This window comes from Magnolia sinica, chromosome 13, assembly GCF_029962835.1.
Source record: "Magnolia sinica isolate HGM2019 chromosome 13, MsV1, whole genome shotgun sequence".
In the NCBI taxonomy this organism is placed as follows: Eukaryota; Viridiplantae; Streptophyta; class Magnoliopsida; order Magnoliales; family Magnoliaceae; genus Magnolia; species Magnolia sinica.
The window spans coordinates 11,208,093-11,235,991 of NC_080585.1; the positions used below are offsets into that span (position 1 = coordinate 11,208,093).

The 27,899-nt window shown below is 40.1% G+C and overlaps 2 protein-coding genes across 3 annotated transcripts in view; both read left to right on the forward strand.

Moving 5' to 3' along the window:
- The first annotated feature begins 4,801 nt into the window (after positions 1–4,801).
- On the forward strand, positions 4,802–15,786 carry LOC131222791 (ATP-dependent zinc metalloprotease FTSH 5, mitochondrial-like). 2 transcript variants are annotated; one of them, XM_058217990.1, is made up of 9 exons: positions 4,802–4,821; positions 4,855–4,941; positions 6,257–6,347; positions 7,996–8,259; positions 13,477–13,713; positions 13,826–13,950; positions 14,031–14,507; positions 14,588–15,535; positions 15,622–15,786. In XM_058217990.1, the coding sequence occupies exons 2-8, from the start codon at positions 4,915–4,917 to the stop codon at positions 15,503–15,505; spliced, it is 2,139 nt and encodes a 712-aa protein (XP_058073973.1). In that variant the 5' UTR covers positions 4,802–4,821; positions 4,855–4,914; the 3' UTR covers positions 15,506–15,535; positions 15,622–15,786. The 2 variants fall into 2 exon arrangements, with proteins under 2 accessions (XP_058073973.1, XP_058073974.1); XM_058217991.1 differs by lacking the exon at positions 4,802–4,821 and having other exon boundaries at positions 4,926–4,941; positions 8,003–8,259; positions 14,588–15,786.
- Positions 15,787–17,622: 1,836 nt separating this feature from the next.
- The window catches only part of LOC131222792 (WD-40 repeat-containing protein MSI4-like), a 37,633-nt gene continuing 27,356 nt past the window's right edge, over positions 17,623–27,899 (forward strand). The window contains exon 1 of the mRNA XM_058217992.1: positions 17,623–17,866. Within this exon, the coding sequence (XP_058073975.1) occupies positions 17,736–17,866 (131 nt within the window). The 5' untranslated portion in view covers positions 17,623–17,735. The remainder of the gene's footprint in view (positions 17,867–27,899) is intronic.

Consider the following 27,899-nt stretch of genomic DNA (forward strand, 5'->3'; position numbering starts at 1 on the left):
TACTATATGGACGTATGATTTGGATGTGGTAGATAGATGTTATCCCTTCTTGAATTGAGCTTCTCTCCAAGATATATTTCCAAAGGAACGGAGAATGGAGTGCTCCACCAAACGTCTGATTTTCTCCTCTAAAGGGTAATAGAGAATGGACGGGGAAGATAGGCTATCAATCTGATGGGCCAGGTAAATGAAAGGATGAGAGGAGAGGAGAAAACTCTCTCTCTCTCTCTCTCTAGGTTTGGTCCTATTTTGGGAATAGGATCTATTTTGAAGCAGGGACTCTAGGGTTTTGGTGGAGCACTTGTTTTTGTATTCTACCATTTTACGAATTTCAGTATATGACATACAACATTAAAAGCTCATAATCCTCCCTAATTCACATACTCAATTAGACTTATATCCGTGTGTTCAATTGCGGTCACCAATACAGGCCTTTAAAAACTTGATACTAGGTCTAAATTGGACATCTAAAGATCCGACCTTAGATATTTTATAATTCCTTTTTAAAAAAATATTTCCTCTTAAAAATAAATCTATGGTAAAAACAACGGACTCAAATGGTTGAAATTTGTTTAAAAGCCATTTGAAAACATGTGATGGTGCTGGCCCGTATTGGCCGTTATGGCCAATATTCTTATTGGTAATAGTAGTGACAGTTACGAGTAATAGTAGTGACAGTTACGACCACCGATACAGAATACCTTGATACAAGCCATTGATGTGATTGGCTCCATGGTAAATCCCCTCAGATCCATCTACCTAATTTTCCACTGGCTAATGCGAGAGATCCAAATAGGATAATACGTTGGGAAGATTTTCCATTTTGGCTGATTCGTTCTTTCAGTTTTCTCATTTTCTTCATCTCTGCAATGCTTGGACAATGGTTTGCAAATTCGGCAGATTGTGGAACTTCAGGGTCCTGAGCAACTTTTTGGTGTGAGCCTTAGGTAATCCAGACCATTCATACGGTTGGTCCAATCATGGGATGAGTCATGACCTCTTCACGACTAAGGCTGTCAATGGGCTGAGCCTGGGCTTGTCTGTCTTTGATCTTGAACTGTTGTCCTTGATCTTGAGCTGTTCTGGCCAAGCATATCTAAAATTTCAATATTTTTTTTTTTTTTTTGTTAGCTTGTTAGCACACCCACTGTCAGTTCACACTTCTCTGTTAGCCACCCCCACTAAGGAATCAATACCAAGACCTTAGTGTTGAAACGAGGTATCTTTCACTCAGTCTACCACTTGAGCTATGGATCAGGGTGTCCAAAATTTCAAGTTTGCCTTACCCATTCATAGCCCTGTTCACAACCCCAAATTTCTTCCATTACTAATTCTCTGTTTAGTGGTTTACAAAATTCCTTCCCTGATCACTATTTTCTGTGATGTAGTCCACCTGATATTGGTATATGCTTCATTTTTGGGCCCATGTCCTAAAATGATCTGACAAAATGGTTGATGACGGTAATATACAGCACATACATTGAAATAGGCCCCACTGGAAAGACCTGACAGAAGTCGGTCAGTTGCAGACCTGACTGAATCCGCGCCTCTTTCTGGTTATCAGTGTGCTTTTTGTTATCAGGCTGCTAAACACAGATGGACCACATCTCTATGCTTGAGTGCAGGCGTTGGTTGGTATTTCTAAGTCGTGCATTTTCTTCGCCCCTGGTCCACTTGATATGCGGATGGGACTGTTTTTGTCAGCTGAGTCTCTCCTGCTGATTCGTCTGTAATATGGATTTTTCGCATGTGTCTTCCAGTAGGATCCATGCAGCGATAAGGCTACTCGAGCGAGTAGAAGCAGATTCCTATTCATGGCTGTATATCTGTGCCAAATCTGGGCTGTTATTAGTGGGCTTTTCTTCGTATGTGCTCTGGCCCAAAATCGGGGTGTCCCACCTCTCTAGGTCTGTCACATGATATAAAAAAAGGACGGCTTCACATTATCTGCAGGTGTGACCCAGAAGTTCAGTGGACCATCCTATTTTTTTGTACTAACCATAGAGCGTATGCATGGTGGTGGGGCGACTTGAACGGCCAGAAACTCACATACGTGTTCCATCCTAGTACGTTCTGGCGGGGATAAGATTCTCATCCTACAAACCAGTACCTTCTTGTAAGTCATATAAAAATGATGGGATTTTTCCAAGGTACCGTGGGACTCCTAAAATCATCTTTTTTTAATAACTTATTTTTCTATGGATGCACATGTTGTACTAGGGGATTATATTTTTCGAGGATACAAAACGTTTGGGAGGCCGATCGTCATTCATTCTTTGTGCTCTCCAGTAATTTTTTAAAAATGTTTTTTAATTACTATCTAATAAGTTTTTGGGCTTTCACTCATGGAGGAGGCACTTTTGGAAAGAGGTTCATTCGGTAGTTGATGCTATGGAAGGTACACTTTGAGTTAGAAGATGATAGATCAAATGATTTCTAATTGAGATAGTTTATGGTTAATTAGAAAGCTTATCGATTTGCTTTTCCAACAAGTTTAAGATTTTCTCAAATTCGAAGTGTAATAAAGGGGACCCAGTCTACTTATTGAAGTCATGTGTTATGGACGGTCCAAACAACACAAGTTACACCATTATAAACTTTAGGCTCATTTTTAAAATGTTAAACATTTTTCAAATGAGTATATTTTGCTCGTATTTAAAAGCTTGTCGAATTATCTTTTCTATAAGCTTAAAATTAGCTCAATCCATGATGTAATAAGGGAGGTATGATTGTTTTCATGAGATTGTGCAATGGTAGAAAACAATTTGTGAATTTAAGTTGTTTGTGATTGCGACTTTATATTGTTTCCAATCACCATCTAACAATACAAAATCCTAATTGTGAATAGTACAAATTTATGAATTGGTTTCCATCATGACAGGATCCTACCACAATAGTCGCATCTCCTTTATTACATGTTGAGTAATGGGTGATCTTAAGTTTATTGAAAAGATAATCTGCTGAGCTCTCGAACAAAACTATAATCTTCTTTAAAAAGTGGGCTTAGAACTTATAATAACATAACTCAAGTTTCTTTTATAATTAGCACTACAGACTTTGGTAAATAAACTAAAATTTTCTTTTTGCACCTCATATTTAAGTAATTTTAAACTTGTTGGAAAGATATTTTGATAAGTTTTTCAGCTAGACATAAATTGCCTTGATTGAGAACCGTTTAGCATACCATCTTCTAACTCAAAACATACCTTCTGCAACATGAACTATCAAATGGATCTCTTTAAAGAGAGACTCTTTCCCAAGCAAAAGCATGAAAATTTGTCAAAATTAGTAGTTAGAAAGCACACAAGATAATCTGTGAGTAATTAAACCTCAAGTATTAGAAGATGACGATAAGCTATTCCCCAACATGACACGATGTCGGCACAACACAACACGTACAACACAACCGGGTACGGTGTATGGTTGAAAAATAGAGAGTAATTTGATGCTTTGGCAGTGTATGGCTATTGTTACGAATTAAAGCATGAGAAAAGGCTTAGAATTATAATCCACTGTAGCTAACTCCCAGTTTGAACAAGCTTGACACCTAAACTGTGGAAATAGTTCCAACCCTACCCAGCTTATACGAATTCGGTCAGACCGAGGGCTTCATATGCTACCATAATGTATGAGTTTTACCCACTCCATCTATCCAATTTTCCAGATTATCCTCAAACACGAACCAAAAAAATGAGGTAGACGTGCCTCAAGTGGACCATACAAGGGGGATTGAACACCTACCGATAAAAACTTCGAGGTATACAATGGTTTTGAATCATGCCCATATGTGTTTTTACTCCATCCAGTCCATGTGACCTTGTGAATGCGCTTCACAGTGGGCCACTAAAAGGTTCCAATTGTGGGTATCATTATTGTCATTATCACTATTGCTTCCCGTGGCGTGGTCGGCTGGAACCTTAGATATGTCTCATTTTTAGGCTCATTCTCTAAAATGATAGACATAATTGGTGATTGCCATGGATAAAACTCATACATCACGGTGACCCACAAAATCCCTAGCGGGGATGGAATTTACTTGGGCTTGTTTGTTGAAAAACGGGGATATTATTCAATTCAACCGTCCAACAAGCGTCCACCAATCGGATGGTAAATTGATAAAAATAAAAATAAAAATAAAAATAAATATTTGGTTTTAGATAAGTCTCGACAGGGACTTACGAATTTGGCCGGTTCAATTTGAAATATGTCTATGGCTCGTGCATAATTTCTCGGGGAGCGCGTAAGGTGTTACCCGGATAGCAGTTTAGTGGGTGTTACCTTTACCTTGTAGGGCCTACGTAGATGAATATATTCTATATCCATGCCGTTCATCCGTTTTTCCAGGTCATTTTAGATACCATACCAAAAATTATACAGATTCAATTCTTTGGTGGACCACACCACTAGAAAAGTGGTGAATGACTATTAAAATTTTTTTGTAGGCCACAAAAGTTTTCGATCAAGCTGATATTTATATTTTCTCTTCATCCAGATCGTCTTGACCTTATCAACGGTTAGATGTATCTCCTTACCCTGGCCCTAGGAAAATTTTAATTGTGGGCGTTCAATCACCACTATTTCCTCAGGTACGGTCGACCTGAGACTTGGATCTGCTTAATTTTTTGGACCACACCTAAAATGGTCTAGAAAAACGGATGTACGGAGTGGATATACAACACGTCATCAAGGTGGGCCTCATGACCCGGTAACACCTAATCGGCTCCCATTTCTCAGTGCCCGTGTATCATCCATCGTAATCTGCCAGAGTTTCAATGTTTCTCACCCTCCTTGAAGCCAAGCTTGGAATTTCTCACTATCTTTTTCCCATTTCTCAGTGCCCGTGTACGGTCCACCTTAGCGAATTCTACCCTCTTCTTCTTCCCATTCTCCGCTTCCTCTACTGTATAGAGAGAGATGGCTTGGAGGTGCCTTCTCACGCAGGTCAGATTCACCATCTGAATAGCTTTATTTTTTTGAATCTGTTCAGTGTTTTTTTTTTTTTTCCCCTTCTTCGTCTTGAATCTCAAACCCTTTTCTTCTTGTTGCCGATTCGCCCTATTCCCTTTTTTTAAAGATTTTTTTTTTTTTTTTTTTTTTTTAAAATAAAGGTTTCAAGGATTTCTACAATTTTCTCCCGAAATCCCCTTCTTTCCATCGTCAGACAGATATTTCTTTCAATTTTCTGTATTTCTGCTTTATTCGAATGGATGGATTTTCAAGTTTTTCCGATGTTTGGTTCTTACATCGGTTCTCTTGTTAGTCTTTATGCTTCAAGATTTTTTTTTTCCCTTTATTATTCATTTATTTTTGGAAATGAGTGTTGATACAATCTGGACTTGCCGTTTTTGGTCGTATTTGGATTCTATTCGATCAGTTGTGATCTTATCTAGAGCATTTTTTGTTCGAATTTCTCTTTCTTGATTAAGAAAGTTGTTTTGATGAAATCATTGATGGCCTGGATTTGAAGAAAGAAAGCTGAAAGCTTTGAATCTGGGATCATATACTCAATTAGAAAGCCTGGTGATTGGAAGTACGGAGAAAATTGGCAGTTAAAAAGAATTGATCAACACATGGCCCACTGTTGAGCAGACATGCCTGGTTTCTGGGCCATGGCTTATACATGGTGGGTCCTGCTGATGAATGGTCCAGGTCTAGCATTCGCATTGGAACTCGTGTCTGGAGGTGGTTCATCCATCCTGCCGCTGCAAATTGACCTTAGCAGGGCTCCTAGAACATGACTGCATACCCCCTACTGGCGAACTGTCACTAGAAAGAATTCAATAGAACAGGCATCCTTTCTTCAACAGCATTATGAAATCTAAACATTTCGTTCGAGAAGACTGTTCTATAGGCTGCCTTACTGCTGTAAAGGGTGTTTTCGTTGTGTTGGGATGCAAAAGTGAGTTGAATTGTGCATCCACAAATTTTAATGATGTTTGCTGGTATTCATAATGTCAAAGTAGCCCCTGGTGTTCCTTTCGGGTCCAACATGATGGTAACCCAAATTGGATTTGGAGCCCATACCCTTGATGTGAATATGATGGAAGGAAATCATAATTGGTTCTTTTTTATCTTGTTAGACTGATAGTTGCAGTTCAGTTCAATAGTGCATCCAAACACAGCCTTAATCACGTATGCAGTTCCATTAGTTTCACATGGGGCATTCTCATGTGGATTTATCGACTTAGTGTATTTGGTATGTTTGGGAATCTGTTTTATTTCATTGTAAATTTAATCCTTTTTTGTACTGCAACAGGTTGCAAGACAACAGCGATGGGACATGCCACATTTGAGTGGACTGATTGTTAGACCTCATCCCACCTTGAGCAAGTTCCAAGGCAGGAATGGTATGTTGGTACTGTTGGCACTTAAATCCTGAGAAATTTTACTTTTGCTCTTGTACTTATTGGTCATATGCTTTCTAGTATTGGAAATTCATGCAATTTTTGTGGTTTAAATAAGCTAGCCAGATTAACTATACATGTTATTATTTTATGAGCTTATTACTATACTGTTGTAAAATTTTCCATCATGCTTTAGAGCCCTCAGCTATTATAGCACTTGAGGTTTAGTTTTGAGTTGGTTGTTCACATTTGGTGAACGATCAATATGCCAAAATTTGTATATGGCTGGGTACATTGGTGGAACTTGGTTATTGAGTCAATGAGATCTTGACACCCGAATCGCAAAGAAATAGATAAGAGTAGACCCGCAAGGATATTTGAGCAGAGAGAGAGAGAGAGAGGAATGACTTTATTGATATCAACAAGAAAACTCACAACTTAGAAAATATATAATATCTACCCCCTAAAGGTATTCAAAATCGGTCAGTAACGGCTGTCACAGAAAAAAACCAGCTGTAACGGACCTGTAATGGTTTGAAAATATTTTTTTAAAAAAAAGAAAAAGAAAAATGGTTGTAATGGCCATTATGGCTCGTATCATAATGGTAATGGCAGTGGCTGTTATGGCCAAGATGGTCTTTATGAGTCTTTAATGAAAACTCTCAACTACTAGATTGATTTTAAATCAATTTATAATATATTTAAGATAATAAAAATCCAACCAACAAAGATTTGGCCTAAAATAGTAAAAACAAATATGCTAAATGCCCCCAAATTCTTCAATCATATCTTCCACGAATGGAAAATGTGATCTTTGACATATAAGCCCCAAATTTCGCAACAAATAGCCCAAAATCAGCACATGCTGGCCCCTATGGCGGGCTGTGGGCCTACATCATGTGTGTCCATTGATACCCCAAGTATCTGATCCAGATTGCGGGCCTAATTAATAATTGGAGCAAATTCAGGTCCTTGGATTTGGATCTGATTAGAATCGGGTCAGGTTCGGTGCTCACCTTTGGTACCTATTAGCTAGTTGGGTGCCCAAATAAGTGATTTTTCTTTTTTGAAACTATATCTAAGTATATAAACTATTCAGAAGGAATGTCTTTATATGGACCCAAACCTGAGTATAGACACAATTGTGGATCCAACCTCTGAATTGTAATTCATGCTCAACAGTAGACCCTGCAGGACCTGATGTGATCCTCAAATGTGATTGGATTTGGATCAGGTACCTCATATATCGTACCCGTACCCGAACCTGAGAGGATAGGAATCTGTTTCCCTTGGCTTGGAATCTCCAGATATGGGCATCTTTCAGGAAAAAAACACTCAAATCTCCGTAAACGGGTAACAAACCTGCGCCTGTACACGCCGACAGCCGTAATTTTACAGTCATCTGCTCTTGCTGTGGGATGTGGCAGGTATAGGATTCAGCTAAAAGCATATGTTTATGCTGAACCTGGATAGCTTGGCTCTCTCAATAGTCGATGAGGAAGTGGAGGATGCATTTTTGCAGTTTTGTTTCAATTTCGTTCACATAATTGGTTCTGAGTGTGAATTTTTCTTTGACTGTTGCATTTATTATCAGGTTGTCGTACCAAAGATGAAGCATTTTCATTGAATAACTTTATTTATTTTGGTGCAGGAAACAGGCTCATAAGTCTTCAAGAAAGGTCCCAATCTAGTTATGTTGGCAGTTTAGCTCGCAGAGTGCGTGACACAGAGGGTACAATTGATGTGGCCCTTTTGAAAGAGCTTAACCGTCGTCATGATGCAGAAGAAGTGATAACATTATTTGAAAGTCAGCCTTCCCTACATTCGAATCCGTCAGCTCTTGCTGAATATGTTAAAGCTTTAGTCAGAGTTGATAGGCTGGATGAAAGCTCATTGCTTAAGACACTGAGGAGAGGTCAGTATCAAAATAGTACTACTACCCAGATTTGTGAATTATGATATATATATATATATATATATATATATTTGTGTGTGTGTGTGTGCACGCATGTGTGACTCTCTATCTCTAATCGATTCATAGATGATGGTTCAAAATCTCTGCCTTTGATGTCACCGTGCATGTATACACCATGGCGTGATATCATCTATATATGATGTTAGACATGTACACATTTCTTTCTTTATATTAGAAGTCATAAGTGCCAACTCCATATAGCTTGGACAAGGCTATGATGATGATGATTGTTTGCTGCACATTCATCTGCCATTCAGATGTCAGCATGTGCATCTGTTATTTATATGCGAAAAACATTCTCTGGTAGATTGTGATGGATGATGATACACAGGCACTTAGAAATTACTTTAAAATTGTGCACTTGGCATTTAAGAAATTCAAATAAAACAGTGCAAATTATATGTACTGGTTTAGATGTACCATGAACCAAAATTTTTGCTCATTGGATTATCCGACTATCAGATTGGTGGATATTTACTAGACATTTAAAATGAAAAATATCTAATGTTCTTATTTCAACAAACAAGCATCCATGAATTAGAGGTTAGGATTGTTCAACCAATGTGATTTTTGGAGACTAACCTAGCGCTGATTTTTGGAGACTAACCTAGCGATAGTGGGTTATACAATTTAGTTGGTTTAAGAGTTAATATATGCCATGTATACCATTTCTAAGTGTGGATTCACGTACCCCATAGAATTCAAGCGGGGCGGAAGAAATGGAGATTTGCCTTTGGAATTTTATGTGATCATCGTGTACCACTCAAACTGAAAGGGAAACTTTACAGGATAGCTATAAGACCAGCCATGCTTTGTGGGACAGAATGTTGGGCAGTTAATAAACAACATGTTCATAGGATGAGTGTAGTTAAAAGGAGAATGTTGAGATGGATGAGTGGCAAGACGAAGAAGGATAGAATTAGAAATGAATGCATTCGAGGGAACTTAGGAGTAACACCAATAGGTAATAAGAATAGAAGTAGGCTTAGATGGTTTGGTCATGTTCAACAGAGAACAAGAATTGTGTAGGTTAGGAGTGAGTTGGTACAAGTTGAGGGGCAAGGCCAAATAGTCGTGGGTGGAGGTAGTAAGAAAAGATTCGATGACCTATGGTCTAATTGAGTTATGGCCCTTGATAGTATGGAATGGCAAAATAGGATTCATGTAGCCAACCCCAATTAAGAGGGATAGAGCTTAGATGATGATGATGAGGATGAGGATGATATCATTTTAAGTGCCCGTGTATCAAGTGTCATATGCAATCAAAGTATCAAATAACTCATCTTTCCATGGTTTGAAGTAGATAAGCCCTATTGAAGGTTTCTTGTGATTGTTAAAGTTTTAATGTGACTTGGACTAGAAGCCTTGGGTAGTTTTAAGCTGAAGTTGAGGAATGTGATCTTTTACAAGGGTATCCATTAGAACATTAGAAGCAAGGTATTTCGTAATGGAAATGGTGGGTGTAATAGTCCGACTATTTCCATTACACGTAACGGCAGTTATGCCCCCCATAACAACCAAATTTTATTTTATTTTTGAAAAAAGTCGGGAAATGTTTGAAAAAATCTGAAATATTTAGAGGATTCCAAATATCTATTCTTTTGTGGTTTTGAACATATCTATGATGGCGTTAAAGTCTACTCTTTGGTAAGAATGCTGCCTTGGGCATATCTATTGATTTTACGGACCTGACAAGCTTAGATTGACTGGAACAATCTTATATTTCATTTCTTTAATATTTATATTTTTTAATCAATGATTGAATATAAATAAGATATATGAGCATGAGTGATGGATGTAATAACGAGACAATTAATTTTTTATATAGCAATGGCATGGACAATGTGTCAATTGTCATAAATACCAAAATAGTACAAATTTACAATGTTCATTCCAATATTCCTTCAAACTTAAAGAAATTTCAATAAAAAAATATAAAAAGGCATTCAAAGAACTGATCTAATGCATTTGATTACATACGTAAACATTCTAGATGTATTCCAATTCATAAACCACCTAAATCGAAAAAACCCATTTTGCCTAATTTTCTAAAACAATCACTATTCATTTCAATATTCGTGCGAAGTTACAAAATCATTAAAAAATAATATAAAAAGGCATTCAAACAACTGATCTAATGCATTTGATTACATACGTAAACATTCTAGATGTATTCCAATTCATAAACCTCCTAAATTGAAAAAACCCATTTTACCTAATTTTCTAAAACAATCACCATTCATTTCAATATTCGTGCGAAATTACAAAATCATTAAAAAAATAATATAAAAAGGCATTCAAACAACTGATCTACTGGATATGATTGCATATGTAAAAATTCTAATGTATTCCAATCATAAACCACCTAAATCGAAAAAAAATCCATCTTTCCCAAAATTTCTAAAACAGTCACCAGTCATTCTAGTATTCATCCAAAGTTTAAAAATCATAAGAAATAAAAAATATGTTCAAACAACTGATCTGATGCATGTGATTGGAATTCAAACAATAAATAATTGAAATCGATTTTTTTTTTTTTTTGTAAAAAATAGCAGCATGATTATGTAAAATAATTAAAAAGAACGGAAAAATGCCAAATTGATCACAAATCTAGCAAGATATGGTCGACTTGGTGTTCTCATCTTCAATTCCATTGTTTCCTATAGCAATCACACAAAAAAAGTTTTTTTTTTTTTCTTTTGATTTCCCCCTAAATGGTGCAGTTGAGCTTTGATCCGTCGCTTCAATTTGTAGTTTTAATGCACAAAATTCCTCACACGATCAAAATTGCATTGCAACAATCTAGGAAGCTTGCCTTTGGATGGTTGGTTGGAAAAAGAAAAGTGCTCACTATTGATAATCTGAGGAAAAGAGGGATGATTTTACTGAACGTTTGCATTTGCTGCCTATCTAACGGAGAAACGACGGACCATCTATTTGTTCATTGTCCCTATTTCAAGTCAGTCTGGTCATCCATTCTCTCAAATTTCGACGTTTCCTGGGCCTTTCCTAAGAGCACTGATCAAGTTTTCGCGGCATGGCATGGAGCCCCCCTAGATAAGAATAGAGCTACGGTGTGGCGAACCTCCCTCCTGGCTGCTTGGTGGGCTATCTGGGAAGAAAGAAACTGGTGCTGCTTCAGAGACGAGCCCCATCCCGTTATTCATGTGATAAACAGATTTCATCATCTTCTTGCTGAATGGGCCTGTCTTTCCACAAACATTAGCCACATACCGCTTCTCGGCGGCACTCAGATGGACAGGGTGTAGCTGGTTCCTGCTGTTTGTGCTTTGGCTGGGCTTTTTCTGTTTTTTCGGTTTCCTTTTTGTTGTTTCTGTTATTTTCTTCTTTCTGTTTTTCCGCTCCAGGAGTTCTCAGTTCGCTATCTCAGCGGTCTGTATCCTTTTTTCTCGTTTTAATGAATTTATTCATTGCCTTTCAAAAAAAAAAACTATCTAGGAAGCTTAAACAAGCGAGAAATACCCCCCTATGTTAAAAAAAAAAAGAGACCGTTTTTTGACTGATGCAGGGGAATATGACCGTACGGGTAACGGCCATTCTGATCAGAATTTGAAGTGGTGCCTGTTACAACCCTGTATCGCATTACGGGCACCACCGTTACTCCACGGCATGAACAAAAGTAGGGGAAGTTCCTTTCAACTGACAATATCAAAATCACTTCTTTTTGTATGCTGAACTAGTACATTCTACATCATGAGCAAAATGGACACCCTGATGCTACATCGAGTGGGTCATAGTTTACATTATATGCTGATAGCTCAGCTGTTTAAGGCATCTCATGGCCACATAAAAGCCGAGTTAAAAGCTGATTATCTAGCTATGAAGCGACCACAGACTCGGTGTGATCATATCGCCCTGGTTCCATGTCATATTTGTTCCCCTTTATCTTTATTAGTGAATGGTTTTTTCATTAAAGACAATATAGAAAAGTGAAGAAAAATTTAGGGGCTGTTTGGTCGCAGCAAAAGTTCAATCACTGTTTGTCCAGTTTGAGACCCTGTCCATGCATTTGTCACATGGTGGACCTCACGAAACCCAAGAAAGACAAAGGCTTTTTAGTATTTGTTTTTGACTGTTAGAGAGGTTTCCCTTCTTCCTACAAATGCTTGGTTCCTACTTATCTTTGTTATAGTACATGCCCTCAATGTGCCACAAGTGCTACTGTCCATAATTAAGCACTGGAAATTTGCCACATTTAACCTTTAAGTTCCCTTCATGTGCTGCATGTTCTCCATCCTACATGTGCCGAGTTGTATTTTTGTTGCACGTGACACATGTGCCTCCATACATTGTCAAGTTTCCCATGTGCCACATCTGCCACCGTACATCTTCAAGCACCCTTTATGGGCCACATGTGCCACCATACACTTTCAAGCACCCTGCACATGCCACATCTGCCAAGTTAAAAGTTTGCATGTGTGCCACATGCGATTGAAAATCCTTCCTTATCCTGATGGCTTGACAAACAACAGCAGTTCAGGTTAGTTCAAGTGAGCTAACCCAGGCAACGTAGTCATGGTCAGCTTGACCAATATATATTGACTAGGAGAGAACTCTTGCTTCCAAATAGGCCCTCCCTTACACCCTGCATTGCAGATGAGATAACTTGTAGTCCCGTTTGCTAGGATTTGCACTTCTCATCATAAGATTCATGGACAATATCCTTGCTTTTCACTGAAAGAGAGAAGTGTTTAAAGGCATAATTATCAAAATGAGACTTTCATGGACACACTAGGGTTTCTTCAAGGGCTTGTCATTGCTCTCACTGTAGAATTTCTGGAATTTTGGTCTGCACCCAGGAATAGTTCCTTTATAGCAGGCGAGTGTACTTGGCATTTTATATTGGCAAGGGGAATAGATGAAGCCCTTTACCAAGGGGCGGACTAAACTTTTGATGGAAGTTGTGCTCCCCTGGTTCACATCTGATTTTCTGCTCTTTCTGCAACTCTAGCAGGGTGGTGTTACTTTCTTGTGTGAGGCCGGGGCTAAGCGACGATTTTTATGTTGGTTTTGCATCTCTCGTTTGACTGCTTGCCACTTGTGAACCTTGTATCCTTGGTTTGACTTGGAAGTACTGGAAAGTTTGGTTTTATCTTGAAACTTGTTATGGTAACAATAAACAAGAACTGCCTACAGGAATGGCCAACTCACGTAAGGAGGAAGAAAATTTCAGCGGTCTTTCAGCCTTGAGGAATGTAGGACGATCTACAAAAGATGGTGTCCTTGGAACTGCCAGTGCTCCTATTCATATGGTAACGGTAGAGGGTGGACATTTCAAAGAGCAGCTATGGCGTACATTTCGCACCATCGCACTAGCATTTCTCCTAATATCAGGCGTTGGCGCACTCATTGAGGACAGGGGAATCAGCAAAGGTATCACCCTTTCTTTGGTGGTGTTTTTTAGTTGTTTCATTATCAGAAACTTGTCATTTGTGTACATTTGCAAGTGTCTGAAAGTGTTCTCTCTTTGATATTAATCTTACAGGACTTGGTCTAAATGAAGAGGTGCAACCTAGCATGGAATCTAACACAAAATTCAATGACGTAAAGGGCGTTGATGAGGCGAAAGCTGAGCTTGAGGAAATTGTTCATTACCTTAGAGATCCTAAGGTATTACCCTTTCTTTGGTGGTGTTTCTTTGGTGGATTGTTAATTATCACCATTCTTTATTTAGCTTTTGGTTGTTGCAGCGGTTTACCCGTCTGGGAGGAAAGCTCCCCAAAGGTGTTTTGCTTGTTGGGCCACCAGGCACGGGTAAAACTATGCTGGCCAGAGCCATTGCGGGAGAAGCAGGAGTGCCTTTCTTTTCATGCAGTGGCAGTGAGTTTGAGGAGATGTTTGTTGGTGTGGGAGCCAGGAGGGTGAGGGATCTTTTCTCGGCGGCAAAGAAACGCTCCCCCTGTATAATTTTCATCGACGAGATAGACGCAATTGGCGGGAGCCGCAACCCGAAGGACCAGCAGTACATGAAGATGACTTTAAACCAGTTACTTGTTGAGCTAGATGGTTTCAAACAAAATGAAGGGATTATTGTGATTGCAGCAACCAACTTCCCAGAATCATTGGACAAAGCATTGGTGCGGCCCGGGCGCTTTGATCGTCACATTGTCGTTCCCAATCCAGATGTTGAAGGACGAAGGCAGATTATGGAATCTCACATGTCAAAGGTTACATCATTTGAACCCTTTTGAATGAAATACAACCTGACAAGCTTAATTTCAATTTCTTCACTGGATGTTGTTTACAGGTTTTGAAGGCTGACGATGTGGATCTGATGGTCATCGCGAGGGGAACTCCAGGGTTCTCTGGAGCGGATCTTGCAAACTTGGTTAACATTGCTGCTCTCAAGGCGGCAATGGATGGTGCCAAAGCAGTGAGCATGACTGACTTGGAGTATGCGAAGGACAAGATTATGATGGGAAGTGAGCGGAAATCGGCTGTGATCTCTGAAGAATCGCGAAGGTTGACAGCTTTCCATGAGGGTGGTCACGCCCTAGTAGCCATCCACACTGATGGAGCTCTTCCAGTGCACAAGGCAACAATCGTCCCACGTGGCATGTCCCTCGGCATGGTTTCTCAGTTGCCCGACAAGGATGAGACAAGCATATCACGCAGGCAAATGCTAGCCCGGCTGGATGTCTGCATGGGTGGGCGGGTTGCAGAGGAGCTGATTTTTGGAGAGAACGAGGTCACCTCCGGTGCGTCGTCTGATCTCCAGCAGGCAACGTCTATGGCAAGAGCTATGGTTACAAAGTACGGAATGAGTGAGGAGGTTGGGCTCGTTTCTCACAACTACAATGACAACGGGAAGAGCATGAGCACCGAAACAAGGCTGATCATTGAGAAGGAGGTGAGACGGTTCTTGGAAAGGGCCTACAACAACGCAAAGGCCATTCTGACAACCCACAGCAAAGAGCTCCATGCGCTTGCTAACGCGCTGCTGGAGCAGGAGACACTTACGGGGAGTCAGATCAAGAGTCTGCTGGCCCAGGTGAACTCACAACAGCAGCAGCAGACGGCCACGTCGCAGACCAGTTCACCGGCCGTGCCTGTGCCGCCATCCACGCCGTCTGCTGCTGCTGCATCTGCAGCCGCAGCAGCCGCTGCAGCTGCAGCTACAGCTGCGGCAAAGGCGAAAGGGGTCGCACAGCCAGTGGGATCATAATGCAAGTGGAGCCGTGAGTGGGTCCTTTCGGTGATATTGGAGAGACCCAATTGTAATTGTTCGGATGCTGATGTGTATAGTAAGCTATCATACTGTTTCTGTTGTCTTTGAGATAGGAATGGCTAGACAAGGCTTTTGAAGACTGCAGCAGCTCCCATAGAGGTTTTGTTCATGGAAGCATTTTTCTCTAGTTTGAAAGTGTAGCATCCCAGGTTGTAATTAACGGCAGGGATTTAACCCATTTTATTTGAAAGGGTGAGTGTTGAAGACTTGGAAGGGAAGATCTGTGCTCATGTCACCGGCCTTGTGAGCATCTACATGCAATCATTTATGCATGTGGGTGCCATGTGGGCGGGATTCAAAGCTGTCAATTGGGCATCACCCAAAATTCAGGTTGGTCCCATCATTTCAAGTTAGTAAATTGGCTATTCAATGGTGAAAGTCCATCCAAACATGCCCCTGTCACCATTGGAGAATTGGGTTCATGGAACAACGGCATCTTGGCTGATGTGTGGCGTTAGAAAAAATCTGGAATTAGGGTGAATTGCACAGCTAGATGTTCCACTTCCACTGTAAGTGACTGCTTGCTAAGGCCCTTTGGTATCATGTGTGTTTGAATGCACTCTTCGGTGTTTGGATGCACCTTTGCGAACCTGGTCTCATTGCTGGCTCGTTGAAACAGGCACTAAAGAAGCAAGCCCACTCACTATTTTTTTTTACACACGCACACATACCCCCACACACTCACACCGTAGTGGGATTTCACCACCCATTGATACTCAACCCTTGACTAGGTGTTGAAACTCCCTGGATTCTACCACCGGTTGCGGTAAAACCCCTTTTGGGATTTGCATCCAAACGGGCCCTGAAGGACACAAGGAGCCTCGTCTTCGATATGCATGCAATACCCCAGCTGCCCATGGGGCGGTCTCAATGCAATGGATGATCCCATGGGAAAAAAAAAAAACGACGAAAGAAAGCTGGTCTGCTCATGTATCGTTGTCAATGCGAAATATGATAAAATAAAAAGGAAATAAGAAAAAAAAAGAAAGAAAAGACAATGATCCGGTCCACATCAATGTGTATACAGGGATATACTTCGTCGGTTCCTTCTTCGTCGTAGCCCTGCCGTAAAATACCTCATTAGGTCCTTTCTCATGTCTCGGTGGTAGACTCACAGGAGTTTCAACGTGAGGACCCACTGTGTGGCTTGAGCGCGTACGTGTGGGGGTGTAAGTGGGGTTTCTCACATGTGTGCCACGAACACCTCTCTACAACCCACGTTGCAAATACCGAGGCTCGCCCCTTCTGCCCCCAATCCATACCGTTTATCATGAAGCTCCCGCAGTTAATTAGTCAATGCAGATATAATCTTTTTGATCTGGGATTAATGCGGTTCTGCAAAGGTGGGTTAAAAACTCCTCATGGTCACCGTTTTTCTAGTTACTTCGTATGATTGGGTAAGATCCCCGATGATTGGATCGTTTCCCAAATGAGACAAGATAACCGATTGTGATATCCTGGATATGAATGGTCTAGATCATAAGACAGTGCGCAAAATGACTAACTCAGTACGCTAAGATAGTGGGCAGAAGGGCCAGCCACCGTCCGTTTTATGAGCTCATTTTAGGGCATGAGCTTCAAAATTGAAGCGTATCAAAAGGTCAGGTAGACCACACCACATGAACACATGAAACAGTGGGGGTAATGTCGACCGTTGAAACCTTTCTGAGGCCACAACGATGTTTGTTTTTCATCTACTCTGTTAATAAGGTTACAAAGACAGTTGGTTACAAAGATATGGCTGAAGGCAAAACACAAATATCAGCCTGGTCCAAAACTTCTTAGCGTTGGAAATTTTCAACGGTAGGCGTTCAATTCCGATGGTTTCCTCATGGTGTGGTTCATTTAACTTTGGGTTTGCTTAAATTTTGGACTCATGCCCTAAAATAAGTTGGAAAAATGGATGGACGGTGTGGATAAGATAAAAAATAACGGTGGTCCCACAGAGTTTACTTGGTACGCAATCTGCGTCATAGATCATATAGAGAGAGAGAGAGAGAGAGAGGGAGAGAGAGAGAGAGAGAGCCTTTGTAGCAAAGGCCTCCGCAACAAAATCCAACCCCTTCTCATTCCCAGACAACAACATCTCCAGGGAGGGAGGTGAAAAAAGAAAAAAAACGAGAGAGGGAAAGCGCGGGAAAAGGGTAAAAAGGAAAGGGAGGGAGAGATGAAGGAGAGAGGAGGGAAAGCCAGCCGGCCATCGGTAGATGAAAGGTACACGCAGTGGAAATCTCTCGTTCCAGTCCTCTACGACTGGCTCGCCAACCACAACCTCGTCTGGCCTTCTCTTTCTTGCCGGTACTCTCTCTCTCTCTACACTTCTCTTATATTGACATTTCACACCCCTTTTTTGCTATCATGGCCCATGGACTGTAACTTCAGGTGAATATGTTTGTAGCTTTCCACTAGCTGTCCTCAGATGTCCCCCTTTTTTTTTGGTTCAATAGTCGGCGTTCGTTGCAGTAAGAAGATGTTCCCTTAGGTGGAGTGTTTCTATGGGTTTTTGCTTGCTGTGTTTTTTTCTAGAGGCATCTTGAATTTATTGTTAGGGTGTTAAGAAGTACAAGCATCTAAAATGGCGGTGGTGTGAGTATTAGGGGTGTTCATTAGGGTTTTGTAAATGGCGCGAGTGGGAGAGCTTTCTATGTTGTGGGAAATCATATACCATACACGTGGATGCGTGTTTTTGCTCCATTCGGTTATGTCCTTCTTTGAAGCTGAGAAACCCCAGCCTTAGCCTACTCGTCAGTGCTACTGTTGGCGTCTTTGACAATGTGAGCCAAAGGAATATTCTGCTCAATTAACGAAGATCTGATTTCATTAGTAACAAAGCTTAAGTTCCAAGGTTCAGACCCCGACCACTTGGCCAACTAATAATATGAGCAGAATCCCCTTTGATTGCTCATGTGTGAATGATCCTCAGAGCCTCCCTAAGCTCATGATATTTGGCGAGATGAGTTACCCACCTACCCCCCTTGGAAGAGAACTCAAGGAGGTGTACTAGGCCTGGCTGCAGTTATTTGCTGAGTATCCCACTCGCCAGATGGACCAGGGTTCCTGAAAGATGATCCATCAAAGTTAAACTTCCATTTCTGCACAGGAACATGAGACCATGTGATGGACATCCTACCTTTTCAGAAGGAATACTCTGCCACCACCATAGCCTAGTCTTTGCTCAAGTCACTAGCTGCTGACCATGTGTAAATTATCCTTCTTGTCGATAGTCTTGACTTGAAAATGTTTATTATTGACTATTTGCTTATTTATTTCGAGCTGTAATTTGCAGCAAATGACATACAGGAGTATCTGCCATAGAACCGAGCCTTTGGAATTAAAAGGCTCACTACCAAAGATACTGAAAACTTACCCCACTTTTTCCGTGATTGGCAGTTCTACACCATACATATTGGAAAATTGCTCCATAATACTAAAGCCCCGGGACAAGCAATTAGTTGGTAGTGGACAGTTTCTTCTGCCTGACATTTGACATTCCTGTTTGGAAGACAAGCTCCTGTTTTTATATGGTGGTTGGGGGTATTAATTTTATCCTTAACCGTAGTCCATGCAAACACTGTTTCTCTTGGAGGTAGGACAGTGGGCTAGAGAGAGGGAAAGAAGAGGAATCATCTCTCATCAGCCTTTTTAAGGGACTTAAGCTGAGAAGTCACTTGCTAATGAACACTTCATGTTTCATATCATTCTCGTCCTCAATCCCTGATAGGAAGACCGTATCGAGGTTAGGCTTTTACGCTTAATGAATTGCAATATCTCTTCACCCCGTAAGATCCCCCTGAAAGATGTTCTAGACCATTTCTCCCCATATATGCGCCAAAGAAGGTGACCCTCACTTTATCCACATTCTCTAGATTTCTCTTCATTTTTTTTGAAAGATGTTTATACTTCTCTTCATTTGCTCAAAGATGTGTACTTGGTCAAAATTATTGATTCAGAGTTAAGGGATTTCTTTTTCCATATGACACATCTTTCACCTGGAGCAAAATCTTTGCCTTTGAGGATTTCTTTGACTTGTGTTATGGCATAGACCTGATAGGAGTGGTGTCTATTTGGAACCCAAAGAGGAACCTTGCTTCTAATGACTTTGAATTGCTACTCTCCATCGGGAGAATATTTCTATTTTCATGACATCCCTTAACTATTATCTTCCTCACTCAACTCATTCTGGTTTTCATTTTCTTTAGGAAGGGTCCCCATTTGCGGTGGCCTTATTTGTTTCAACTTTTATCTTTTCTGTCTGCTCTTGGTTACTAGCTACTTGATCTCTGTTAATATTATTCGTTACCTATAGTAACCTTAGAACTAGGTACTTCCTCCGGATATCCAACCTTCCTCTTGACATCCTTTGCCTCCATATTCATTTTCTTGATTCCATTTGAACTCAAAAGAATAGAACCTAGGAACAAGTTGTCTGGTGACTTCAACTGTAGATTTAACAGGTTTGTTGATTTACTGGGCCATTATTTGCTAGCCAACCACTCAGAAAGAAATACTCATTGAGTCAAGTTGTCATACAATCATGAGAGCTTTGCCCGAGGACTACCAACCTAATCTCTTCGAGTTGTCCTCAAAACAACATGTGGCACAAATCTAACTGTTGGGGAAGCACTTGCTGATATCATATCCGGTTCATGGGTTGTGTCAAAGTCGTCAATCTGCATGTTTTCTCCTATATTGATTACCTTTGTAGGCTTGAGTACTTGCTTCCTTGTGTGGCCAGCCTTTCCAAGAATCATGATTTGTGGAACATTTACAATTCAAATATTTTCTATGAATCCCTTCCCCCCCCCCCCCCTCTTCCATACTTATTTCCATCCACCAATTTTCTCTATTCGATGTGGTTGTTGATGCGCCTAATACTTGCTTTCATGTCTAGGTATCATGATCTTCGTCTGAGTTGGAAATAGAACCATTCTGATCTTGCAGCCCATTTGCAGCATTTGTGCCATCTTCCTCTTGTTGATTGGGTTTTAACACTTGAACCCGACCTTGCATAGAACTAGCCTGTTGCCCTGGCCTCCACACCGTTTGTCTCTGAAATGAATCTAGGAAGATTTCTCTCCCATCTCTAGCAGTTTCAAAGAGAAGATGCAATTCTACGTACAAAAATGAATTTTGGCTATATGGTAATCTGGTCAGTTGCCAGTAATAGACAATGAATCGACCTTCAAGAAGCCAGATGAGATGTCATGAATGAAAATCACGATTCACTACTTTTTGGGGTGGGGTATGGCAGGACTTAGAAATAGAAGAATGAGAGATGGGGTGGATTAAAGAGGCAATTTGTTTGGTAGGAAGGAAAGGTAGGTGCATCTTTTGGTGAGAAATGAGGATTACATGGCTTTGTTCAAATTTGTAGAGGAGAAGGGGAAACAAAAGGCTCAGTGGATAACTTATTTGCCTTCAAAAGGAAGAAGGGAGCTACCGAGGTTAGAATCATTTGTCAATTACGATGTGGGGGCATCATCCCGAAATGGGAAGAAAGGGAGGGGAAGTGTAAAATGTTTTAAATGATGATTCTAATATGGAATATTAGGGGGTTGGGGTGTCGGGAGAAGAGGGTACAGATGAAGGTTTATTATTATTATTTATAGATGTACAAAAGTTCAGTTGGTGGTACTGCAAGAGATGAAGATACATGCATCAGACAGATTGCTGCTTGATTCTGTGTAGGGTGTTAAAGATAACGAATGGGTGGTGTTGGATTTTGCTCATTCAACAGGGGGTTAGGTAGTGATGTGGGATTCAAGGGTTTGGAAAATGGAAGACTCATGGTGCGGCAAGTTTTCTGCCTCTGTTTTTTTGAAAGGCTCTTCACATTGTGCTAGATGGGTTTTTACTTCTGTCTATGGGTTGAATTTGGCAGTAGATCAGTATTCAATGAGGAGCTTGATGCAACTAGGAATAGATGGCAAGCACCATGGATTGTGGGAGGTGATTTCAAAGTAGTGAGATTCACTTATGAGCATGGTATACCAAAATGGTTATGCAACTACCCTAGCGACTGTTACGTAACATTAACGACCATTACTATTACGTGTTACATGGTTGAAATGGTCGTAACAGCTGTTATAGAAAAAATGCCTTGTAATGGCCCCACAAAGGTCTTGAAATAATATTTTTCTCAAAAAAATAAAAAAGGCTGTTACGGCCTTAATGGACCATATTGTAGCTGTTATGGCCACTGTTACTATTGTGAAACACCTTGTTTACGAGAGATCAAATGGCGTTGCATACCAAGGAGTATGTGGGATTTTTCAAGTTGGATAGACAGAAATGAAATCATAGATCAAATTTATGTGGAGCAATTGATAAGAAAAACCAATAATGTCAGCACTCGATAGATTTTTGGTATTGTACAATTGGGTGGACATGGATCCTCTTGCGAGGGAAATGGGTTTACCAAAGCCAGTCTTTGATCATTGGCTAGTATTGTTGGAAGTGTTAGGAAAATTGGGGTCCAAAACCTTTTAGATTCTAGTTGATGTGGCTGCAAAATTGATAGCTCCTCAGATTTAGTAAAGGAATGGTGGAGCTTTTTCCAAGTCACAGGACAAGCTGGATTCATTCTACATATGTAGATGAAATTAAAAAAGAAAATTTTTGAATGGAAAAAGGAATTGTTAGGGAATATGGAAGTAGAAATGGAAACCATTATACCAAAAATACAGGCTTTGGACATGAAGGAAGAAAGTGGTGCCTTAATAGATGAAGAGAGGGCATTTAGGCTCAAGCTTTCATAGAATTGTATGAATTGGCTTATAGAAGGATATAAAATGGAAGCAAAGGTCACATGCCACATGATTAAAGTAAGGGGGGTAAAAATATGATTTTTTTTTCATAGCATTGCTAGTGCCTGCTCAAGGAACAATGGAATTCATAGCGTGATGGTGGAAGGAACAATAAGAGGGCAAAGCTGTATATAATAGGGTGGGCTTTTTATATTAAGGACTTCAACCAAAATGTGTGGTTGTTCTTGGGAGGGATGTAATGTTCTTTTGTATTTGAGCTTTTGTGCTCCATTAATAAATTACCAGTTCCTTGACAAAAAAAGGAAAAAAAAAATGAATTGTCCTTCCCCTAGCTCCACAAATGTTCTATGAACCATGCATGGAAGGGGGATGCCATATGAGCTAGATAGAACTAGCCTTCCGATGAATTTTCTGCTGACTAGGGGAATAGGGCAGTTAACACGCTGCCCCTCATCAAAATGTTAGTCACTTTGAGCATGGTCTCTCTCTCTCTCTCTCTCTCTCTCTCTCTCTGAAGGATCTTTGATCATGGCTCCTTATGATTGCATTTCAAAAATAACTTCGCACGAAAGAAGTTTCAACACTTCTATAATCCCTTTTGCAACAACATGCTCTCATTTGGAGAGGGAATCTACCACATCTTTGTTCACTTTAGATGCCGTAACACCAATTAAACTTTTTGACAGCAAAGACTTCTTATTTTCAATAACTCTTGAGTCTACTTGGATCACTTCACCAGGCACATCTCTGTAAGTCCTTCCAGATTGTGGCTGTGAGCTCACACCAACAGAAGTGCCTTGTAGTCTGGTGGTCCCCAAGGAGGAAGAGGTTGTTGTGGCAAGGGAGCCATCAAAGCTTGACTTTTTAATGATAGATCTATCTCTTATACCTGACCAGGGAGTGCTCTAGATGGTCCTGAGAAACCCCCATCCTGGAGACACTATTCCATAAAGGAATTCCTGAAATCCCATGAGATTTTAGATATCTCAATCCTGATATGTCTACCTCCGAAATCTGCTTTGTTGAGGAGCTCAAATAGCTTTGGAAGTTTCCTCCCTAGAAAAACATCAAGAAACTCGTAGATTGCTTAAAGCTCTTGAATCTAGGAGAATACATGATGTGCATTGAGTGGTTTGCCATATTCATGAAAGTGAGTCCAATCTCATCTACACGAATATCAACTGGTAGATTGGTGACAAAAAGAGACAAGATTCTTAGCACGGATATGAATATCGGTATCGTATCAGTTGATATGGTCGTATCGTATCTATATCGGCATGAGAGAATACACAATATGGGGTCGTATCGGCATGATACGGGGCGTTTCGGCACTTATACAGCCAATACAGGCTGATACACCCATAAAAGCCCAATTTAGATTTTATTTTTAAAAAAAATTTCACTCTTCTTATTTATTTATTTATTTATTTTTAAATTTCATTTAAACTATGGAAGAAGCTTAAAAACTTATTTTAGGTTAATTGTAGACCTATTTTGGGATCAAAACAAATGATTTGAATAGGATTTGACAAATCGAAGCGAAGCGGACTATCATGGGAGAAATCAGAAAGAAGGGTAAACTTTTACTTTCTTTTTTATATTTTCATCTTCTTTTTATTGTATTTCAATGTAATGAGCCCTAGTTCACCAAATCATGCTTGATTTGTGTTCAATTAGGATCCATTTAGTTGACCTTCAACAAGTCAAATTGATAGACAACATTCTCATCAAAGAATGGTCTGATATACCGTTTGATACACCATTGAATACATGGTCAAAACATTAAAAAAATGATAGATTTTTGGATATCTTACTTTCTCCCCTATTTTTCTAATAATTTTTGTATTTTTTTGCTTAAAATTTTTTTTTTGACCGATGCGAGCCGATACGGCCCCGATATTGATATGCGACGCCTTATCATATCATTTTTCCGCCGGGCTGATACGCCGATCGATACCGGCATTCGGAATCATAATTCTTAGTCTTGGCAATTTGTCGCATTGTCTTCGTCTTTATACTTTCTTTCCAGTTCATTTCTTAGTAGACATGGAGTGACTCGATAATCTCGTGAGGGAGCCATCTATGAATGTTTGTTCTAGAAGCTTCTAGATATCTCTTTGGGGGAAAGGGTATTTTTGGATGTAGAAATTGCAGACCCTGCTTTGGAGACCTAACGAATTTCTTCTTCTTTCGTTTCCCCAAATCTTGGGACTCATTGTGGGTGGAACATGGGCTGGAGATCATGTTAGAGACTCTTAAAATGAGACTTTTTTTTATGACGTTAGGTGTCCCCACCCCATATTGAGGCGAGACTATTCCCTGTGGATGCACACAATCACCCGCAAACCACATGCATTGGGTAATCCCGGGGAGGAGAATCAAACCCACAACGCTTGCCATTCGCCCAAACTCCGTGCGGTTACTCTTAAAATGAGATTAGTGGGTCTTCTTTTCTAATTCTTAAATAGAAAGTGCATATAATTTTCGTTATATTTGTATATGCATGTGAATTTCAATTACTTGGGCATATGAATTACATGGAAGGCACTAGAGGAGCAAGCAATTATGGGCAGTTGGAATCAGTGTTCGAGTTGCCGGTATCGCTACAAGTTTCTCTGGCCAGAGATAAAGATATAATATCGTTATCGCCGATAATATCGCCGATAACTGGAAATGTAGGGAAAAAGGGGGAAACATGGAGAAAATGGTGGAATTTTTCAGTGAAACTTCATGACATGTCTAAATACATATATTTACATATTTAGGAATGAAAAAATTACAAAAAGAATGCATTAAATAAGAAGTTTCCATTTAATGGGGGTCAAAAGGCACGCGTTGTCGTAAGAAATCACTCAAATAATAACCAAAATGAGTTTATGTAATACAAATGTAAGCTTATAATAATTAAGACATGCAAAAGTAAATGCATTTAAAAAAAATACACATTTATGGCCACATTTCATCCCTACATAGAATGACAAGGTGACTCGTAATCATTGTTCAGATCTCGTGGCCGTTGAGAGTAGTACTGTGGCCCACTATGAATGTGCGTGGGTTATCCACGCTGGCCATCCATTTTTTCAGCTCATTTTAATAGTTGTTTTGAAATTTGAAGCATGTCCAAAGCTCAAGTGGACCACACCACATGAAACATTGGTAATAATGATTTTCACAGTTGAAACCTTGGTAGGGGCTACAGTGATGTTTATTTGTCATCTAACCTGTCCATAAGGTTACAAAGACATGGATGAAGGAAAAACACAAATAATATATTGATCCAGATTTTCTTAGGCCTCATGGAATTTTAGACGTTATAATTTCAATTCACACTGTTTCCGTGGTGAGGTCCACTTGAGATTTGGATATAATTGGTTTTTGGGCTAAAGCCCTCAAATTATTTGTTAAAATGGATGGACGGAGTGGATAAAATATGTAAATCATGGTGGACCCCACACAATTTACTCAGTACGTGTCGGTAGGGACGCGGCTTAGCTACGACAGGTTGAGCGGCAAGACTTGCCACCATAGTGACGTGTAGCTGTTATCTGGCCCACCATGGTTTATGTTTCATATCCACACCGTCCAACCATTGGAAGATATCATTTTAGTGTACGAGATAAAGAATGAGTCAGATCCAAATCTCTAATGAACCACACCACATGAAAACAATAATGATTGGATATCCACCGCTAAATCCTCCTATGGCCCACTGTACTATTTATTTGATATTCAATCTGTATGATTACGTCATACAGACCTAGATGAGGGCAAAAATCAAATATTAGCTTGATCCAATACTTTTATAGGTCCCAAAAGGTTTTTAATGGTCTACGTTATTCCTGTAATGTGGTCCACTTGAGATTGGGATATACCTCATTTTTGATCTCATACTCTAAAATTGTCTCGAAAAATAGATGGACGGTAAGGATACAATACATACATCATGGTGGGGCCTACAGAACGTTATGGTGGCCCAACGAATTGTTTAATGGTGAAAATCATTATCTCCGCTGCTATTTGTGGTGTGGTCCACATGATCTTTGGATATGATTCATTTTCTGGATAATGCCCTAAAATAATCTCTAAAAATAGATGAACGGTGTAGATATAATAAATACATCACTGTGGGGCCCACGTAACTTTAATCTCCTTTGAACCGTCGTACGCCACGTACCTACAGCAGCTATACAGCTACTGTGTGGTACACCACCCATTCCACTTCCCTTTTTTTGATAAACCGACCCCGACCATGGCGATTTCGATGGGTTCTCTGTTAAAGCTCCCAAAAATCTCTCCCCAAATTCCGATTTTTTTTTTTCAAATCCCAAATCAAATCCCCGTAAGCCTAGGTAGAATCCAGTTTCGTTTCAAAGCTATTCCATTTGAAGGAAAAAGGGGATTTTAGGTTTTTCTTTCTTGTGAAAGATCCGGCGCTGTTGACCACGATTGGACAACCAAATTCAGCCGAAGGCCACTCCTTAGGTAGATCTTGAGTAAAAAGGTAAGAGAGCTTCTTCTTCTTCTTCTTCTTCTTCTTTTTCTATATTTTTTTCCGAATAAGAGGGTCGTCGCCTAATGTCGCCGAAAACACGGCATTTGTTTTGCCTATTTTATCGAAATCTATAGGGGAGTTGGCTGATTTGGCCAGTGATCCGAAAATATCGCCGATAATATCGAAAATATCGGCGACATCTAGAAGAGAAACGAAATATTGGGGTTTCGGTATCGCAGGTTTGGCGACACCGATAATATCGGCGATATTATCGATTTCTTGCCGATAACTCAAACACTGGTTGGAATGCAGGATTTAAATAGCAGTCTTGGAATGTGACTAGCCTGGTCACTGAAACCAGTTGACATGACCTGATCATCCATTTCGGTCTCATATAGGTCGGTTGCAGTCCCATATTTATCCGGCTACTCATTTCTTTTTTGACCGAAACCAACAGGACTCGGATGATATCGAGTCGTCTTGGACGAGATGTAACATCACTAATGCAATCATGGCATGATTTTGATTGCTTTCTCATGTCAGTTTGTTGTATTGCATTTCCAAAGTAGTTTGATTGATTTCAACGATAGCTACTCCAGTTCATTTTGGTAGTTGCTCTTCTTGATGCTCATTACTACATTTCAATTACTTGGGCATATGAATTACATGGAAGGCACTAGAGGAGCAAGCAATTATGGGCAGTTGGAATGCAGGATTTAAATAGCAGTCTTGGAATGTGACTAGCCTGGTCACTGAAACCAGTCGACATGACCAGATCATCTGTTTCGGTCCCATGTAGGTTGGTTGAAGTCCCATATTGATCTGGCTGGTCATTTCTTTTTGGACGGAAGCCAACATGACTCGGATGTACTGAGTCGTCTTGGACGAGATGTAACACCGCTAATGCAATCATGGCATAATTTTGATCTCTTTCTCATATCACTTGTCTTGTATTGCATTTCCAAAGTAGTTGTTTGATTGATTCCAAAGATAGCTACTCCATTTCATTTTGGTAGTTGCTCTTCCTGATGCTCATTAGTACTTCGGTTTGATATCCATTCGTCTCGTTCTT